At 39.3% G+C, this 21,236-nt stretch overlaps 2 protein-coding genes across 2 annotated transcripts in view; one reads left to right on the top strand and one right to left on the bottom strand.

Moving 5' to 3' along the window:
- The window catches only part of armc6 (armadillo repeat containing 6), an 11,792-nt gene extending 8,474 nt beyond the window's left edge, over positions 1-3,318 (bottom strand). Inside the window, exon 1 of the mRNA XM_084411875.1 lies at positions 3,129-3,318. The gene's annotated coding sequence lies outside the window, so the exon portion shown is untranslated. The remainder of the gene's footprint in view (positions 1-3,128) is intronic.
- eef2b (eukaryotic translation elongation factor 2b) lies at positions 1,600-21,236 on the top strand. Its single transcript, XM_084411871.1, has 13 exons — positions 1,600-1,745; positions 3,665-3,879; positions 4,673-4,854; positions 6,544-6,755; positions 7,969-8,147; positions 8,678-8,783; positions 9,908-10,160; positions 10,518-10,713; positions 14,351-14,717; positions 15,710-16,063; positions 17,356-17,538; positions 20,390-20,522; positions 20,828-21,236. Exons 1-13 carry the CDS (start codon positions 1,743-1,745, stop codon positions 21,019-21,021), a joined length of 2,577 nt encoding a protein of 858 aa, XP_084267997.1. The 5' UTR covers positions 1,600-1,742; the 3' UTR covers positions 21,022-21,236.

Genomic DNA, 21,236 nt, shown 5'->3' with positions numbered 1-21,236 from the left:
TGTATGCTATATTAACTGCATTTTTTCCCCACGAAGAAATTATATTATTATTTAAACTATTTAAACACACCTCGCATTTAATTCTAAAGGGGCATTTGACCACACATACTTTTCAAAGTTATGTAATTGTTTCACAAGTAAAGCATTAAAACATTAATATACGATTGAATGAATGAATGAATGAATGAATTCACGAATGAATGAATTATAGATTAACATAAAAGTAATACAATAGACACAAAATGTTAAGGAAATTGAAAATTGATAGTGTTTATTTTGTATGTATTTATTTACTTAAACATTATACAAATAAATAACGTCCTATTTAAGCAGTTATATGTGCATGTATTTTACTGTTTATTTATTTATATACTTATTTAACGTACCATTTAATTAATTAATTAATATGTATTTGTTTGTTTGTTAGTTTATTTATTTACTTAAATATTGTACAACTTGCGTCATATTTAAACATTTATATATTCATGGATGTGGCGTTTATTTATTTATTATATAACTAACGCCCCATTTAATGTGCATGGATGTGGCATTTATTTATTTATGTATTTTATGTACATAAATATTGTACAACTAGCGACCCATTTAAGCATTTATGTGTGCATGGATGTGGTCTTTATTTATGTATTTGTTTGTTTGTTTGTTTGCTTGTACAATTAGCGTCATATTTAAACATTTAAATTTTAATGGATGTGGCATTTATTTATTTACTTAAATATTGTACTACAAGCGTCATATTTAAGTATATATATATATATATATATATATATATATATACACACTGCTCAAAAAAAAAAAGGGAACACTTAAACAACACAATGTAACTCCAAGTCAATCACACTTCTGTGAAATCAAACTGTCCACTTAGGAAGCAACACTGATTGACAATCAATTTCACATGCTGTTGTGCAAATGGAATAGACAATAGGTGGAAATCATAGGCAATTAGCAAGACACCCCCAATAAAGGAGTGGTTCTGCAGGTGGTGACCACAGACCACTTCTCAGTTCCTATGCTTTCTGGCTGATGTTTTGGTCACTTTTGAATGCTGGCGGTGCTTTCACTCTAGTGGTAGCATGAGACGGAGTCTACAACCCACACAAGTGGCTCAGGTAGTGCAGCTCATCCAGAATGGCACATCAATGTGAGCTGTGGCAAGAAGGTTTGCTGTGTCTGTCAGCGTAGTGTCCAGAGCATGGAGGCGCTACCAGGAGACAGGCCAGTACATCAGGAGACGTGGAGGAGGCCGGAGGAGGGCAACAACCCAGCAACAGGACATATATATAATGTTATTTATTTAGGCCTACTTAAATATTGTACAACTAGCGTCATATTTAAACATTTACATTTTAATGGATGTGGCATTTATTTATTTATTTACTTAAATATTGTACAACTAGCGTCATATTTAAGCATTTATATATGGATGTGGCATTTAATAATTTGTATGATTTATTTCAGCCATGCCATATGACTGGTAAATGCTGTATTTCAACTATTACTTTGTTTGACACATTGGATTTTGCTTCTGTGTGACGCCGCTAGGAGGAGCTATAAAAGTCAGCGTTGTCTCTGCGTCATGACGCTAGGATGAACGTGTCATCTGAATATAAGCGCGCCCCGCGCGTGACGCGTCCTTCTCCCCTGCCTGTCCCCACCAGCGGAAGGCAGCGTGCTCTCTGTTCCAATATCAGTGCTGAGTGAATCCAGAACCATCTGCCAAAATGGTGCGTATCATATATTTTGCTTGATTAGATACCGCTGTGCGGAGAGCGGATTCAGGTGTTTGATTAATCATTTTTGTGTTAAACGGGATTTTCGGCTCGATGTTTAAGGGAAAAGGCCGGCTAGTTTTCCACAAAACAAAATGGCAGCGGCTGTTTTGCGGCATGACTCATTTATTAAAACACTTTGCAAATTATTTGTCGTTGTTTTGTAAATGTGTTATAAGTAGTTTATTACATTCTCAGCGTAATGACTCAAACCTCGGCCTTATTGTTACATTTTGAGTCGTTAAGTTTGGTTTTCCCGGTTCCGTCAGACCGGGCCGGGCTAAGTTAGCCTGTTAGCTCACGATGCCACGTATTGTGAAAAAAAAAATCGTGTGTGAGGAAAATCTAATATATAACTCGCTGGTAGCCCTTTTTGTAATTCTGTATCTTCATATTGTATTTCTACTCCTAGTTATTAGGTTTTCCGCCTGTTTGTGAGGGTCTGTGTGTGGTTTTATTCACTTTGCCGGTCGGTTTAACGGCAGGTGTCGGGAGTGTTCAGACTGGCCGCACGCGCACCGGCACTCCGCAGTCACATGTGACCACCAGTGACGTAACCAGTGCGTGTCCCGCATGTGCGGTTAACAGCGTGGCCACATCATCATCACGCACATGGCCGCCTATTGTTTGCGCAACGGCTTCCGGGAGAAAGGGCGCAAAGCGATTAATATTTATGGAAGTTAATTTACTCGGTGCTTTATTCGCCATTGCGTTTAATGTTACACCGCGGCAAAGTAATGCTAAACAACCCATTAACACGTCAGTGCCAGTTTATTATACTTTTGACAGGCTCTGCTAAAAGCACGTGACACTTTTGATATTGAACATGACACCTTTGATGTTTATGTGGATGGCACCATTTGCATCGTACATGTTGTGTATGTGTCTCTCTATCTATCTCTCTATCTATAATATGAGACAACATACTGACAGTAAAGCGTTGGCGCTTCCTGGGTTTGATTCCCAGGGAAAACAAGAACTGAATGTAAATGTGTACCTTGAAATGCAATGCAAGTCGCTTTGGATAAGTGTCTACCAAATGCATAAATGTAAACATTTGAAGTGGATCAAAAAAAGAAAGTTTTCCTAAGACAAGAACGGGTATTCAAAATTCATGTATAACTTTGAAAGGTTTTGATCCACTTCAAATGTTGACTACTGCGCATATTTATTTATTTATTTATTTATATATATATATATATATATATATATATATATATAGTAGTCAACATTTGATACAGTATAATGTATTGTCCCCTTAGGGAAATTTATCTTGGGCTTAGTGTATTCTGCACTGCCAAATCACACAAAAAATGAATAAAATCACATGTATCTCACCTAAACAATCCATACACTGAAGCAGAACGTGTAGATGGGCGTCATATTGCACTGGTTATTGCACAAATAACGGCTGCATAAGACCAGCAATAAATAACCAACACTAAATAAGAATTATAATATAAATAATGTTAGATCGGGGTGCCGAACCCTGCTCCTGCCACTCTACTGTCCTGCACAGTTCATCTCCAACCCTAATCAAACACACCTGAAGCAACCAATTAAGGTCTTCAGGATCACTTGAAAATTAAAGGCAGGTGTGTTTGATTAGGGTTGGAGATGAACTGTGCAGGACAGTCGAGTGGCAGGAGCAGGGTTCGGCACCCCTGTGTTAGATAAGTGCTAACCAGAGACTATCATATTATGCCTTTGTCCATGCCATTCAAGATTCTAATGGAGGCACAAGAGTTGTTTAACCGGTCGACATTTGGGCACTAAGTAACTTCTCCCTGAAGGCCAGAACCACATACTCCTCAGGATAAAGGATGTGAGAAGGGTCACAATTTTATATATAATATCTCACTGCTCTCTTCCAGGTGAACTTCACAGTCGACCAGATCCGTGCCATCATGGACAAGAAGTCCAACATCCGTAACATGTCCGTGATTGCGCACGTAGACCACGGGAAATCTACACTGACCGACTCTCTGGTGTCCAAGGCTGGGATCATCGCTTCCGCCCGCGCCGGAGAGACCCGCTTCACTGACACACGCAAAGATGAGCAGGAGCGCTGCATCACCATCAAGTCCACGTAAGGCGTCTGGAAACATCATGGAGTTTTAATATCGCAATGCAATTGAATGCATAGAAACATTATCATGCATAACTAAACCTGGAAATATCAGGGAATTTTAATGTTGCTTTTCTGTAATCAAAATTCAATCAAATAAACTATCATCCATGTTATGACTATAAATGATATGCTGTAGGGAGTGGTTCCCAATTCTAGTCCTCGTGACCCACTGCTCTGCACATTTTGTAGGTCTCTCTTATCTGACACACTCAGTTCAGTTCATGGAGTCTCTACTAATGAGCTGATGATCTGGTTCAGGTGTGTTAAATAAGGGAGACATACGAAATGTGCAGAGCAGTGGGTCACGAGGACTGGAATTGGGAACCACTGCTGTAGGGAGTGGTTGTGATGTGCATGAGGGCAAAGTGCTGTTTACCTGCCGTGTCAGTGGTATTATAATGGTATTGAGTCATACATTTATTTCCCACTCTGGAATAAAATCTAATATTTGTGCTACACCCTGTTATGACTAAAGCCCTGTTCGCGCGGGATAAGCATTACCTGGTGACCTCTAGTTATTAGTAATAATTGCGGAGGTCATCTGTGATCTTATCCCCGTGAGAATCGGCCATGATTTGGCGTACTAAATCACACCTCAGATAATACTAATCACTGCGAATAGTGCTAAACATAACCCAAACCAATTATCTGTGACATGCTTACTAGAACAGAAACAAAAGCACAGTCACGTGTCTAACACTGATGTACAGAGTGTGTTGTTGAGTCCTCTTCTGTTGTGCCTCTTCAACAGCGCCATCTCCTTGTACTACGAGCTGAACGAGAATGACATGGCCTTCATCAAGCAGTGCAAGGATGGGCTGGGTTTCCTCATCAACCTGATCGACTCTCCCGGCCACGTGGACTTCTCCTCGGAGGTCACGGCCGCGCTGCGTGTCACAGATGGAGCTCTGGTTGTGGTGGACTGCGTCTCTGGTAAGAGTTTTACTATGTGCATCGTACTGTCAATGATGTGTAGCACTGAATGAATCCTCAAATTCGGTCTTAAAAAGAACTGATTTCATACAAGGGATCATACAAGGCTGTTGAAGGACTTGAATTTGACGTTTTAAGTCCTTGAAAACCCTATTTATGAAAAGGTACTTGAATTATTGAAAGGCAATATATGTGAAATTATTTATTTTGATACAACAACAGACCTGCCAACCTGTACGCATTTTGCGTAGCGGATACGCATTTTGACTTCAAAGTACGCTGGTACGATTTGTCACTCTAAACTACGCAAAAAGCTGGTGACGCCTCTGTGCACGCAGTTCTCAAATCAAGCAACCGCAAAAGAAGAAGAGTTCGACCAATCATAGGGCTGAGTTCATTCCCCAAATACTGACGGATTTAAGAGGACCGTAGGCTACAGTAGTCGCGGTACTTCTGACTCCTGCAGGTAAACGGCCAGGGGTGGATGTGGAAAGTTGATTGTATTGAGTTAATCTTATGGATTCGATGATCGCATGGATTATTTTAAAATACTCCGTTATTTATGGTCACTCCAAAAAGAGGAAGACCTCATTCAGCCATGCAAATAATAAAATGCTCAAGTAATGCTGAACAATAAGTCTTAATAAATTTGAAATCACTGGATTATGGAAGTGGTGTGATTTGTGGATGACTGTAAGCGCGTGTCTGGAGAAACAGGCGTTTATTTATTCATTCTCGGTGTTGAGAAACGTAGCCTTCATGCGTTACGTTATTGTGTTAATTATAACTAAAGTACCTAATTATGTTACATATTTATTGTGTATGAAAACTAGCGCGTTAGTTACTTATGGATTAAAAAGTACCGTTGTTTCAGTGCTGAGAGCGCTCACTCGCAAACACGGACGCGCACACACAGAGAGAGAGAGAAGATAACTGTAAAATGAAAATTGATGGGCTAAGTTTAAAATTTGTTCTTGCTTTTTTTCTTCCTTTTTTTGGTCAGTGTCAACGCATTTTGTATTATCCATCCGTGTTTATAAAATCCATTAAATGACGGACGTTTTACTGTTAACAGCCCTCATTATACCATGTCGGTTTCGTCTAATTTATAAGCTACTTGATATTCTTATTAGAATAAGTGATTCGTTATGCTATTATTGGACTCCTGTCTATTTATTGTCAACTGTTCTCTATAAATATGTTTGTATTGGCTAACATTTATTCAGCTAATGTGTGTCCTGTTTAAAATGGGCAATGTTCAAACGCAAAGACAAAGCCATTTTTTCTGTGGTATTTAGTATCATATTTGGATATTAGAATAATACATTTAGCCCATCTAATTTTATAAACAATGTTCCTATTATATATTTTTTTTTGACTGTTTTCCAGGGGTTTCTTAATTTTAGACTAGTTGATCAGCACACATTATATGCAATGCAATATATAATGCATGCGTGTCGTCGTCCCCGTCGTTATTTTTACGTTTGATTGAGTTTCTGTTGTTAATAACCCTAATGTAGGATAACCTGAACCCCGTGGCTTACGCTGATGTTAAAATAACACTTCTTATGCGACAGTAAAACACTGATGCTCACTGTCAGAAGTTCTAGAGATGTTTTCTTGTCACAAAAAGAATTTAAAATGTGCCGTTGCTGAATCTACAGGATGCTGAGTGTGCTTTGTGCCCAGGTGTGTGCGTGCAGACCGAGACGGTGCTGAGACAGGCCATCGCCGAGCGCATCAAGCCCGTGCTGATGATGAATAAGATGGACCGGGCCCTGCTGGAGCTGCAGCTGGAGCCTGAAGAGCTTTACCAAACCTTCCAGCGCATCGTGGAGAACGTGAACGTGATCATCTCCACGTACGGAGAGGACGAGAATGGACCCATGGGAAACATCATGGTGAGAACAGGCACTCCTTCACTTAACCTTTGACATGCTGAAATGGTCTATGAGGAGAAATCATGCACCACTCTGATGAGCTGACGAACCACTACTAACCCAATATCTGAGACCTGCGCTGATCCTGTCGGGATGTTGGTAACACTTTACAATAAGGTTCATTAGTTTACGTTAATGTATTAACTAACAATGAGCAATACATTGTTCATGTTAGTTCACTACATTTTTCCAGGCATGATGCAAATATGCTATTTTCTAAATTTCATAATCATTTGTTAACAAACAAGTATTCATTACTTCAATGAGCTCATTGTTTCTGCTCTAAATTATTACATTGTTTAAATTAATGTTTTTTGCTAACTGTGATTTTGATTATGTACATTTCTGTAATGCATAACTTAGACAGTTTCCTCTGATAACAGATCACGCTAAATTGACCGTTCGCGAAGACCCGCCCCCTTAGTTACTGTTGCTATGTCCGACAAGCCACAGACTACACATGTTCTCACGCAGTGAAACACACATCGGAGCAGAGAGGACACTGACAGACAGGACAGACCAGGGTACTTTTGATATAAAAAGGTCTCAACCTTAAAATTTGGTTTTCAAAAAAAGAAAGAAATTAACAAATACCATTTTGTGGCTCTTAAATGTGTCTTACAGATCGCTCCGTTAAAGCTGCTCGTGAACCGATCATCTCTTCCTTCTAGTTTATAGCATCAAATAAACATGAATGAACATCAGAAGGAGTGTTTTAACCGTGGAAAGACGTCAGTACACTCCGCTTTTCAAGTTCAAATCATCCAACGTTAATATAACTCTCCTGACTGCTTTGTCGGACAAAAATGGTGGATTATGATTGGTCAGATTACCTGTCAATCAAACTCCCTGCAAAGGGTCGATTGTAATATGGACTCGTGCACTTTCTGTAAAGCTGCTTTGAAATGATGTATTGTGAAAAACGCAATACAAATAAACGTGAATTGAATTAACTAATGTTAACAAATACAACCTTTGGTTTTAATAACGCATTAGTAAAGGTTGAAATTAATATGAACTAAGATTAATTGATGCTGTAGAAGTATTGTTCATGTTAACTAATGAACCTTATTGTAAAGTGTTACCGTGATTTTTAATAGCAATAGCCAATGATGTCAGAGCAGTGATGTAGTTAGGCTGATTTCTGATCCGTGTTTATTCTGCGTTCTCTCAGATTGATCCCGTGATCGGCACCGTGGGTTTTGGTTCCGGTCTGCACGGCTGGGCCTTCACTCTGAAGCAGTTTGCTGAGATGTATGTGGCCAAGTTTGCTGCTAAAGGTGAAGGTCAGCTGAGCCCGGCTGAGCGCTGTAAGAAAGTGGAGGACATGATGAAGAAGCTCTGGGGTGACAGGTGAGGTTCACCAGGATAACATAACCAAATGAACCATAAATATCATTTTATTCATTCATGTGAATTGAATAATCGTCAAAAGTTCTCGAATGCTCAGCAATGCTGTTCATTTGATTTAAAAAAATAATAAAAATAAAATCTATATTATGAAATATTATTGCAATTTCAAGTTTACTATGTGAATATATAGTAAACTGTAATTTATTCTTGTGATCAAAGCTGAATGTACAGCATCATTACTGCAGTCTTCACTGTCACATGATCCTTCATCAGGTTTGTATAATATGCTGATTTGCCGCTCAAGACACATTTGATTAAAAATATTTCATTTTTTTCAGTATTTTGATGAATGGAAAGTTCAAAAGATTTTAAATTTAATCTTTTGTAACATTATGCAGGCTTAACCCATCATCTGATTAATGCATCTTGCTGAAAAAACTTGTAGTGAACCCAAACATTTTAACTTATAAATTACTCGTGCTTATTGAACTCAGCGGTGACGTGTTACTCATCCTGTGCTACTCTTCCAGGTACTTTGACCCGGCCAATGGTAAATTCAGCAAGTCCGCCACCAACCCTGAAGGAAAGAAACTGCCCCGCACCTTCGCCCAGCTCATCCTGGACCCAATCTTCAAGGTATAAATCTGTTTGCCAACCGAACAAGTAGGGTTGGGGACCGTTCACATTTTAACCGGTACGGTGCCTGAAATTTGGTGCCGGTACCCAACGGTACTATAGGCATGTTTACCTCAGTAACTGTAAAGAAACTAAGTCATTTGTAGAAGTGTTATTGACATTATGCCAGAGCTTCCTTGGTCGCTGTCTGCCAATGTCTGTGATGCTTGAATATTAATAAAAACAACCATTTTAGTAAAAAAATAATAATAATAATTTCTCTGAAATGTTTTGTTTTCCACAAATTCGGTTGTGAATTTTCTAGTAATCAAATGAAGACAAAACATTTCATTTAAATGATCTTTTATATGAAATTAAACTTTTTTTTTTTTTTTACATAGTTGATTATTCCTTAAAATAAATTTTTATTAGTAGTAGTATTATTAAATTTAGATAAATCTAAAATCTAAATTCTACTGTACAACAGTAATAGTTAAACCGAACTTTTTATTTTGAGGGTTGTGGTGAAGACCTTTGAGTTTTCGTGTGTTAATGATATACCAATAGTTTTTCTTAAATTAAACTAAAATGCTGATTAACTTCAGTGACTCTCAGAGCGGCTCTGGAAATGCGTTCATGTTCTCATATAGTGAGACTGAAGAGGCTGAAAAACACAGAGCGTTTGTGTGTGTGGGGTAAATTAACCGCGTGTCTATGCCACTCATTAACACACAACATGCAGGATTCGTATTTAGTCTCGCGTCCAGATGCGTTCTCAGGTACCGAAGTTTGACACCGATTGATTTTAATGTGAATTGGTAATCGCTAGTACCGAGCCATTAAAAGTACCGAGTTCGGTACCCAACCCTAGTACGAAGAAGACTCAAATCTGTTTTTTCAATACTCTGGTGATCATACCTCACTTCCTCAATCTCCAGGTGTTCTTTAGTTATTGAGGTAAACATCCCTTAAGTACCTAAAAACTTATAGTTGGGTACCAGCACTGATTTTCAGATACCGGTTAAAATGTGAACGGTACCCAACCCTATCGCAAATGCGATTAATCGTTCGGCCCTATTGCCAACCGAAGCCTCGAATCTGTCTTCGATACTCTGGTGATCATACCTCACTTCCTCCATCTCCAGGTGTTCGATGCCATCATGAACTTCAAGAAGGAGGACACAGCCAAGCTGATCGAGAAGCTGGACATCAAGCTGGACACCGAGGACAAGGAGAAGGAAGGCAAGCCTCTGCTGAAGGCCGTGATGCGCCGCTGGCTGCCCGCCGGAGAAGCTCTGCTTCAGATGATCACCATCCACCTGCCCTCTCCCGTCACGGCCCAGAGGTACCGCTGCGAGCTGCTCTACGAAGGACCCGGAGATGATGAAGCTGCCATGGGTACGACAGTCGTTTTATACGTTTCTCTGCTGTGTGCAGGGAAGATCACGTCACTCAACTCTCTCGATAATTAATGCTATTTGTTCAAATAAATATCTTGCGCGCTACTTTATCAGTGTCTGATCTAAAGCCGGGAAAATGATCCGCAACTGATGAAAATAACCGTAATTTTGTCAAATATTGTGCTACAAACATTAATAACAGCTTTAACTTGTCAATGCTTGTAAATGATGGTATAAGTGGGAGAATCCAGAGCTAGGTGTGCAGTAAACCATTTGAAAGCACTCCATGTCGGATGGTTCTTTGCTTAGCCTTTGACTATCTCTTGCATGTCTGATTTGGTTGTTCTCGTCACAGGTGTTAAGAACTGCGACCCCAAGGCTCCCCTCATGATGTACATCTCAAAAATGGTGCCGACCACCGATAAGGGCCGTTTCTACGCTTTCGGCCGTGTGTTCTCCGGTGTCGTGTCCACTGGGCTGAAAGTGCGAATCATGGGACCAAACTTCACCCCTGGGAAAAAGGAGGATCTTTACATAAAACCCATCCAGAGGTTTGTAGCGCTCCAGATGCATTAACACTACTGATGCACTCAAATAATGTGAGGTTTAGTAGGGCTGGACAACGATTAATCGCATCCAACATAAAAGTGTGCGTTAACATAATATACATATAATAATTTTGTATGTATAAATCAGGGTGGCCGCGGGTCCTTAAAGTCTTAAATAAAATTTTCCTAATAAAAGGCCTTAAAAAGTATTAAAATGTCTTAAATTCAGATTCGATAGGTCTTAAATATTTCTGGTCACGTTACCGCTAAAATTTCTCCAGTCTGACGGACCTAATGTCCGTCAAATAACCAAGCATCGAATCGCGAGAATGATTCAGATTTTATTACATAAACAGCTATTGATAATGATAATGTAGGCTTTTTCTGGTAACGCTGTTTCGTTATTTCAAATGTAGGCGCGTTGCGCGTGGCAAGCGCGCTCATAATGTAAAAGACGCCGGCGCGACCACAACATTGCCCAACATCAAATGGCAAACGTAAAATGCAAGCGGAACGAAACTGCTCGTTATTGTGTGGTTGAAGGACCGTTTATCAGTTTGGACCAGTGCAGCGCGAGCCGATCGTGACCATGCGACACTGTTACTACACAGCGCTAATAAGAGATGCAGTAAAGAAAGCATTTTAATTCGCCACAGAACAGAACTGACAGAAGTAATAACATCGCTGCGAGATCTAGTGAGAAGCATTCATATTTCTCCGTTATTAACGGATCAAACAGCGCTGACGTGGAAACCAGGAAGAAACATTGTGCCATGAATGAACTATCAGTGTCCACAGATCCACAACATTTACCATGGATTTACTGTAGTAACACTAACTGCAACCATGGACGTTTGGTTAATAGTAGGCTATAATGCCTTCAAGTAACACGTCGATTTTATTTTGACATTATGAATACAATTGCTGCCCTCAAATGTTAATCAGAACTAAAATAAACGTTTGTTTATAACTACTACAATATTACATTTCATTTTTTCCAAGGAGCTGTTTTGTTTTATATGCTCCTAAGAAGAGTCAATTATAGCTCTAGAATTGCTCAAAGTAAAAAAAAAAAAAAAATCATACTTTTATGATGTTAGTTTTAATATAAAAAAGAATAAAAAATTTAAATCAAGGAAATCATTTATTTCTTTATGCTGTATCAAAAACGTACCGAACCGTGACAAGTGTATCGTATCGAACTGAACCGTGAATTTTGTGAACCGTTACACCCCTAATATATACGCATGTAATATAATGTGTATTTCCATCACAGGTTTGGTCTTAAATTTCATTCAAAGTGGCATTAAAAAGGTCTTAAAGTCTTAAATTTAACTTGTTCATATCTGTAGACACCCTGATAAATGCACGTGCGTGTATATATTTAAGAAATATTTGCATGTATATACTGTAGGGGTGTGACGAGACGCTTACTCCACGAGACGAGACACGAGATTGGGTTCACGAGAACGAGACAAGACGAGATTTTTACACAATTTTTAAGAAATCCTCAATGATGAAATATATGAATGGAAAATAGTGTTTTATTCAACTGAAAATCACAAAATGCAAAACAATTTAGGTGCATTTTGAAATCAACTTGTAATAAATGTTATTTTACTTCTATTTTAATTAATTCTATGCAGTAAAGGACATGCAAACACTGCTAAATGTTTTGCTATAAACTCTACCGTCTGGCTTCTCCCCTGTACGATTTCATATGAGAAATCTAACTCCTTTCCACAAATCGAACATAAAAAAAAATAAAACAGTATGAATAAAATAAATATAAATAACTGAAATAACACTTTAAATGCAAACAGTATCCATAATCAAAGTACTGCTCTCTCAAATCTACAAGTTCAAACAGAAACACATTTTTTCTTCAAGCATGAAACAGATAAATTAACTACACAGAACAGTAGACATATAAGCATGTCTACGATTGCTGGCAGCAGTTGAGACCTTTTTGAGGGCTGCACGATATGAGGAAAAGCTGCGATGTGCGATAACATTGTTTAATATTGCGATGTCGATATGACTTGTGATATATGAATGTTAGCTATACTGTTCCCATGTCTTAGTGCTTTAATAGGTTCTTTGCGTGATAGGTCAAATGTTTATTACCTGCCTGGTTCAGATTACACTATTTTAGCGCGATTTTGGCACGATCCGTTTCGTGGAGATTAGTAAAGGACAACGGGCGTCGGGACGCAAGATTCGATCGTTTCGTTTCGTGTGTGATAGTGGGCGACAACCTACGCGTCTGCAATGCTTCAGGACATCACGACAGAAAGACTAGCATGTTTAATTTTAACGGTCCTCCACGACGGGTTGAGTGTGTGCGAGAGTGAGTGAGAGTGCGAGCAACAGTCAGTGAGTGTGCGTGTGTGCGCGCGGGAGTGAGCGTGCGTGTGTGTGTGTGTGTGTGCACGCGAGTGAGCGAGGGACAGTGATTGTGTGTGTGTGCGCAGAGTGTGTGTGATTGGCCCGGCACACAAATGATTTAAAAGTGGCAGGGGCATATTCAATACTAATTTCACCCTCATGCTCCATCACGCTGACATCACAACAACTCACGAGACAAACTTTCACCTTGACGAGAAATCTCGTCGCGTTTTAATCTCGCGAGATCTCGTGTCACACCCCTAATATACTGTATGCAATAATTTATATTATATATAAATATTTTATATTGTAACAATCGACCAAATCTGTAGAGTTACGTGAGCTAAAAATGGGGTCAGATTAAACTTGAGTTTAAGTGTTTAAAAAGATGAGACGACGACAGAAATAAAGTGATTAAATGAAGTGCATTTACAATTTCTACCAGGATCTTAAAACAACACAATACAACAAAGAAGCCTTAGGCTGTTAAAAGCCATTGGTCCATACCATAAAACAGTCCTTAAGAGTCCTTGCGTGCTGTAAGGGTCCACCGGTGTGTATACAATCCAATGAAAAGTGATGTGGTTTGCTGGAATGGTAAGTCCTTAAAAGCAACTTCTCGATCCAGCTTTGGTCATCTTGACCGAGACCTCGTTTGTTTGCCATGCTGCTTCCTTTATGCTGGCTATTTCCTGTTTCCTGTCATGTGATTACTCGCATGACAGGCAGACCCGTAATCATTTAAAGACATACACACATAAAACAGATAAGAGGAATAAAATGGACTAAAATGACAACATGTAAACCTATTAAAACTCTAATATACATAAAAATCATTATAATACATAGAGTGGTTAAAACGCGTGTGATGTGTGACAGTGTCACTATCTATATATATATATATATATATATTTCTTAAATGTATACATGCATGTGTATTTGTATATTCAAAATTATTATACACAGTACACACACACACACACACACACACACACACACGTAAACGCACACTTTAATTTTGGATGTGGTGAGTCGTTGCCCAGCCCTAGTTTTTTGTTAACTGAAAAATAGTTAAAATCAAAAACTCAAACAGAGCTGTATATAATGCATTAAAAATATGTGGCGTTTGTGGTTTCAGCCGTATATTTACATTTATTTATTTATTGCCAAAATTTCTGATTAACATGATTAACTCTTAAACCAGGTATAAAAAAAAGTGTATCTCCTTTCTGACCCTGAATGTCAATTCCAGGACCATTTTGATGATGGGTCGTTACGTTGAGCCCATTGAAGACGTGCCATGCGGTAACATCGTGGGTCTGGTTGGTGTGGACCAGTTTTTGGTGAAGACCGGGACCATCACGACCTTCGAGCAGGCCCACAACATGCGTGTGATGAAGTTCAGCGTCAGCCCTGTGGTGCGAGTGGCGGTGGAGGCCAAGAATCCTGCTGACCTGCCCAAACTGGTGGAGGGACTCAAACGTCTGGCCAAGTCCGACCCCATGGTGCAGTGCATCATTGAGGAGTCTGGAGAGCACATCATCGCTGGCGCTGGAGAACTTCACCTGGAAATCTGCCTTAAAGATCTGGAGGAGGACCACGCTTGCATTCCACTTAAGGTTTGTGCATGAACAACTGTGTCTTTAACCCTGGTGCGTCACTTTAAAGTTACACATGAGTCCATCGAGGACAAAAATGTCCGTGTCAAAACTCATTAAATTGAGACCAAACTTAAGTCTGTGCTCCCAAGCTTCACATTTTTAAGACCCTTGACCGATTATTGTTGAAGTAAAAAAAAAGTTTGTTTATGAAAATGATTTAACTATTTTAAATCAAATATATTTTATGAAACAAACTCTAAAACTGCTAGAAAATCAAAGCCATAAATCTAAATAAGTTGATATATGAAAAAATGAGATTACAATAAGTTTTTGTTTGTGTGCAGTACCAGATTTTCCCCAGTAGATGGCAGCAAAACTCACTGGGACACAGTGGCTGGATTTGTGATTTGCTGTAGTTTTTCCCTCCAGTTACACACATGCACAATTTGTTTTATTACACTCATACAAACCACACTCTTGACATCCATAGCAACACACCCACACAAAATTATAGCTGCATAATTCGCTCCATAATATACAGAAGCAGAAAACAGGAATAAAACGAGTATTTGCTTTATAGGCCAAATCTGAGAAAATTGCACATCTGGTTAAAAAGTGGAGAACTCAAAGCAAAGAATTGTCTGTTTTGAGCATATCGTTGTCGTGTAAACGTACCCTAAAGCAGTGTTTCAGGCAGTGCTGCAGAAATAGGCTATACAGTTTATAAAAGTGTTTTTTTTTCATCTGTAAATCATGTAAGTATATTCTAGCAGACGCCAAAAAATGAAATTACGAACTTGTACATGTGCATAATATGGGCACTTTAACTAACTAGTTTCTTTAGTGATGTTAAAAACTTGTTTTATAAGATGGACCCAGGAAAAACTGGTTAAATTTTAGTGTGTGTGTATCTGTCGTATTCCAATCAGTCTGTGAAGCTGATTTAGCAGTAAATTGAAATGCAACTATCCTGATGTAACCCATAACCCGTCGATCTGGTTCTCCAACAGAAATCGGACCCCGTTGTGTCATACAGGGAGACGGTCAGTGCAGAATCGGACCAGATGTGCTTGTCCAAGTCCCCCAACAAACACAACCGTCTCTACATGAAGGCCAGGCCGTTCCCAGACGGTCTCGCCGAAGACATCGACAAGGGTGAGGTGTCGTCCCGTCAGGAGCTCAAGACCCGCGCCCGTTATCTGGCCGACAAATACGAGTGGGAGGTCACAGAGGCCCGTAAGATCTGGTGCTTCGGACCTGACGGAACCGGACCCAATGTCCTGGTGGACGTGACCAAGGGAGTGCAGTACCTGAACGAGATCAAGGACAGCGTTGTTGCTGGGTTCCAGTGGGCCACTAAAGAGGTGAGAGATGCTCAGAATCAAATAAGATTTGGTTTGCGTTAGGGCTGCACTATATATACACACACACCGGCTGTGTTGATGTCCTGGCTGGTCTATGATGAGAAATCATGCACCACTCTGATGAAGTGATGGATAACCCCTACCACTAATATCTGAGACCTCCACAGACATGAACACAGTCAGATCTACAGGGTTGTGGCTTGAAGGACAAGTGTTCCTGGACATTCATTATTTTATTATAATTAGGGGTGTCATGATGCATTCGTCACGATTCGATACAAATACTGAACTCACGATATGATAATCACAATATGTTTAGCCTTCAATAACATGTTAAAGCCTTTCTGTCTCAGAAGACTTGGATTTGGATTAGACCTGATTATCTCACAATGCCTTTGACACTCCTAATGGACTTTAAGTGGAGAGACTGAAATCTCTCGGGTTTAGATTTTATAATAATTAGGGGTGTCACGATAGATGAGCAACGATTTGATACAAATCTTGATACTGAACTCATGATATATCGCAATATTTCTTAGCCAAAATAAAGTTTTTATTACTATCAGGACCCACAAATATTCCCCCACTGCATTATACATTATATTCAACATTATATCTAATATTATAATGTAGTAATGTGACACTTTGAAAAAGTGCTATTAATGCACTTTACATATAAGAATAAATCATCTAAAATGCTTTGACTAATCATACTTCTAAAACTAAATGTGATATGGTGATATAAATTGTTTGCGCTTTTATTTTGAGGGCCGTTCCAGCGCGTCGTCCTCAGAGGATCAATGCAATCAATCAGTTGTAATTGCAAGAAAGCATGTCAAAATGACTTCTCAAACTCTAAAGGGTTTAATTCATCCAAAAAATAATTTTCATTCTCATTTATGATGTTTTTTGCACGTCACTTAAGCATTTGAACGTGCATGTTATCTACAGTATGCGTGTTGTAAATCTGTTCATCATCTTAAGCCTTCGTGTCTCTTCTGAAGATTTGTATCAGACATGATTTAATAATGTCTTTGAAGAGACAAATCTGAGCCTTGCATAAAATTAGTCAATCACGAATCATCATCATCGCATTTTTATATTGTGATATAATGATGTATCATTACACCCCGAATTATAATTCTAATAAATCTTAATGCTAATATTTTAAGACTTGTTTCCTCCCTGTGCTTTTACTTTCTTGCTCCTGATGTTCCGCTTGATTTGCTGAGATATTGAAGTGTTGCGAGTGAGGAGGACGCATGCTCACGGTCCTGTTTCTCTCTCCTCAGGGTGTGCTGTGCGAGGAGAACATGCGTGCCGTCCGCTTCGACATCCACGACGTGACTCTGCACACGGACGCCATCCATCGCGGCGGTGGCCAGATCATCCCCACGGCCCGCAGGGTCCTGTACGCCTGCCAGATCACAGCCGAGCCCAGACTCATGGAGCCCGTCTACCTGGTGGAGATTCAGGTGAGATTCACCTGCAAGAATCATGAGCTGTATGAACTTCATCTAACGGTTCTGTGTGTCAGGGTTCCCACGGGTCCTTAATCTTTGAAAGTTTGTGAAACTGAGAGGGAAAAAAATTTGTGACAATAAACATAAGGCCCTTTCTATGGAAGCTTGTTTCCGCCACAGAATAAAACATTTTAAAATATAATCGCGACTTTCTCACAATTGCGAGTTTATATCTCGCAGTTCTGACTTTATTTCTCGCAATTGCGAGTTTATATCTCGCAATTCTGACATCTTTTCTCAGAATTGTGATATATAAAGTCCAATTCTAAGGAAAAATAAGTTTCTTTTTTTTCTTTTTTCTTTTTTTTTACCTTAGAATAGTTTATATCTCACAATTCTGACTTTATAACACGCAATTCTGACTTTATATCTGCCAATTGCGTATTATAAAGTCGAATTGCGTGAAAGTTGCAATTGCGTATTATAAAGTCAAAATTGCAAGAAAAGTCAGAATTCTGACTTTATAATACACAATTGCAACTTTCACGTAGTGTTGTCACGATACCAAAATTATTGTTTCGATACCGATACCAAGTCAAGTATTGCGATTTCGATACTTTTCCTGAAAAGGGAGAAACTCTCAAATATCATTGCTGTGCTTTCTTTTAAAACCGGGACAACATTCTAATCATAATACACACTAATATGAACAGCAGATATATTAAACATTTGAACAAAATATGAAATATCAAAATATAAAAAATAAATTAGAGCAATGACATTCAAGGTAAAAAAAATATATAAATTAAGCAGCATTATCTCAGTTATCATAAGAAACATAAGAGTTACCGATAATAACTTTATCTTGATTCTGAACTTTGAATAAAAATATTAACAGCGATTATATTAAACAATGATTAATATTGGTAACATATGATCATTGGTGGTGATATATTTGACATATGGGGAGAGAGTTGTGGAAGGCCTATACTTCATGTTAAACATAAATATATAGCAGCAAAGACAACGTCGGCAGTGTTGACGGCAAAATAGGCTACAGAATATTTTGTTCTGTATTGAGAGGTGCAGTATTTGAAAATCGATCATATTTTTTTTATTACATTTATATTGTATTTATGTCAAAACCTAGAGACTTTCAAACATCAAAATGTAATTTATTAATATGTATTCGTGTCAAAATGACATAGAAACATCTTTTCCTATTCTATTTTGCCTGGAAACGCTTCCAACACGCTTGTGTGACGCGTGAAAAATAGGCGTCGGTTCTATTTCTAGCTTCCACGCGTTTTCCGCGCGTCTCGAGCTGCGCCTGAAACTCGTGTGTCACGCAGGCAGTTAACATGGGAGCCGAAATAAAAACGGACACGCCATGCATCCAGTGTGTCGCCGGCCTTACAAATCTGGAACGCGGTCATTCTTAGAAGTATCGATACTAATAAATTTAGGAATCGTGACGTTTTTAATTTCCGATTTACTTTTGAAGTATCGGTGCACCGTGCAACAGAGCAAGCCAAGGTAGGCAAAGTACTTCCATATGTCAGTCCCCGCGTCATCTTTTTCTACGAGTCGTGGACAACTTGTGCAACCATCTCGCTGTAGTGTTTTGTTACATGACACTGACAGCGGCAGGTTCTTTGCTGCGTGCGTCAGGAAAAAAACACAGACGTCCATAGGGAGGCGTTTTTATTTTTTGTTGTTTTTTATTTTTTAAGTATCGATACTGATAAATTTAGGTATCGTGACATTTTTAATTTCCGAGTATCGCGATACTTTTAAAGTATCGGTACACCGTGCAACACTACTTTCACGCAATTCTGACTTTATAACACGCAATTTGCGAGATAAAAAGTCGCAAATATCTTTTAAAATGTTTTATTCTGTGAGATTCCGGAAAATGCACGGATAATGCGTCCCAGGATCGTTTCATTTTGGTTCATTCACTCTGCCAGTTTTTTTTCCGGAATCTGTGAGTGTGTTCACACACATCCCATAAAGACACAACGTCAGGATAACATGTGACGTGTAACGTACGCGTAAAACACGTGGTACAACACGCATCGCATACCGTTCCACAAAGCTGGTGCATGATCTCAGGCCCTGGAAAGGTTTTGATGATAAACACGCACAGATACAGGTCCTCGAAAGTGCTTGAATTTGAAGTTTTCTGGGGGAAAAATACAAATTTCCTCCGGTCCGCTAATGTTATGTGCCAACCTTTCGTGGCCTACGCACACTAGCTAGCATGCATGATTGATTTACGTTAGTTACTCGCATTTACGTGCTACGTTAAGTGTTTCCCGCGCGAGGTACTTTGTGTTGTACGTTGCTTTGACGTTCACGCGCGCATGAAACTACTACAATAGTACCTCGATGTTTTACAAACACACTGTGAAACATTGCAAAAATAGGCTGAAACGATGTAACCTTGCTCACTTGTAATGTGTCCCCACATTAAGTCCTTGAATTTGAGGGTATCGGACCTGGAAAGTCCTTGAATTTGAAGTTTGCCGAGGTGTGGGAACCCTGTTGATGTCCTGGCTGGTCTATGATGAGAAATCATGCACCACTCTGATGAAGTGATGGATAACCCCTACCACTAATATCTGAGACCTCCACAGACATGAACACAGCCAGATCTACAGGGTTGTGTCTTGAAGGACAAGTGTTCCTGGACATTCATTTTGAATATTAAATTATAATTAGGGGTGTCATGATACACTCGTCACAATTCAATACAAATACTGAGCTCGAGATATGATACTAGCATATACTCCATCACTATATGGTTGTGCGTTTCTCACCCGCATCTCTCTCTCTCTCTCTCACACACACACACACACAGTGCCCAGAGCAGGTGGTCGGCGGCATCTACGGCGTGTTGAACAGGAAACGAGGCCACGTGTTCGAGGAGTCACAGGTCATGGGAACACCCATGTTTATCGTTAAGGCCTTCCTTCCCGTCAACGAGTCTTTCGGTGAGTAACCGCTCCGATTCCTCTTCAACGGCTGCTTTCTTCATTGCATTTAATGAAGTTTTAGTATTAGTATTAATATACTTTATTTTTTATTTTTTAAATAATATTTTAATAAAATTTTAGCATTTTAATTTAAAAGTGTATTTTTATTTTTTCATTTTATTTTTTGATTCAAACAAAAGCATATTAGTAGATTTTTACCAAAATGCACTTTTTATTGACAAATATTTAACGACTCGTTTAAGTCACATTTTATCAATATAAAAACGTATGTTTCTTTGCTGATGTCCTCTGTCTGTGTGCAGGTTTCACAGCTGACCTGCGCTCCAACACCGGCGGTCAGGCGTTCCCTCAGTGTGTGTTCGACCACTGGCAGATTCTGCCCGGCGACCCCAAAGACGCCGCAACCAAGCCTTTCCAGATCGTCGCCGATACACGCAAACGCAAGGGCCTGAAGGAGGGCATGCCGGCACTCGACAACTTCCTGGACAAGTTATAAACCGCTGAACGACTCGTCTCCCACTGTTAGCCCAACCTCTGCGCTTTACTCTCTCATTCCCGTCTCGTTCCTTCCCTCCTGCACTCGCTTCCTTCCCTCAGAGTACACGAGAGGGACTGGACTGTACAGGGCACAAACATCACTTTCTCACATGCAAACAGGGAAGTTAAGTGGATTATGTAAATCTAAATAAAGAAAATAAAAATTGAAAATTA

Source organism: Rutilus rutilus, assembly GCF_951802725.1.
Source record: "Rutilus rutilus genome assembly, chromosome: 6".
NCBI lineage: Eukaryota > Metazoa > Chordata > Actinopteri > Cypriniformes > Leuciscidae > Rutilus > Rutilus rutilus.
The sequence above is the reverse complement of the archived record's forward strand: the minus strand, read 5'-3'. Positions and strand labels throughout refer to the sequence as shown.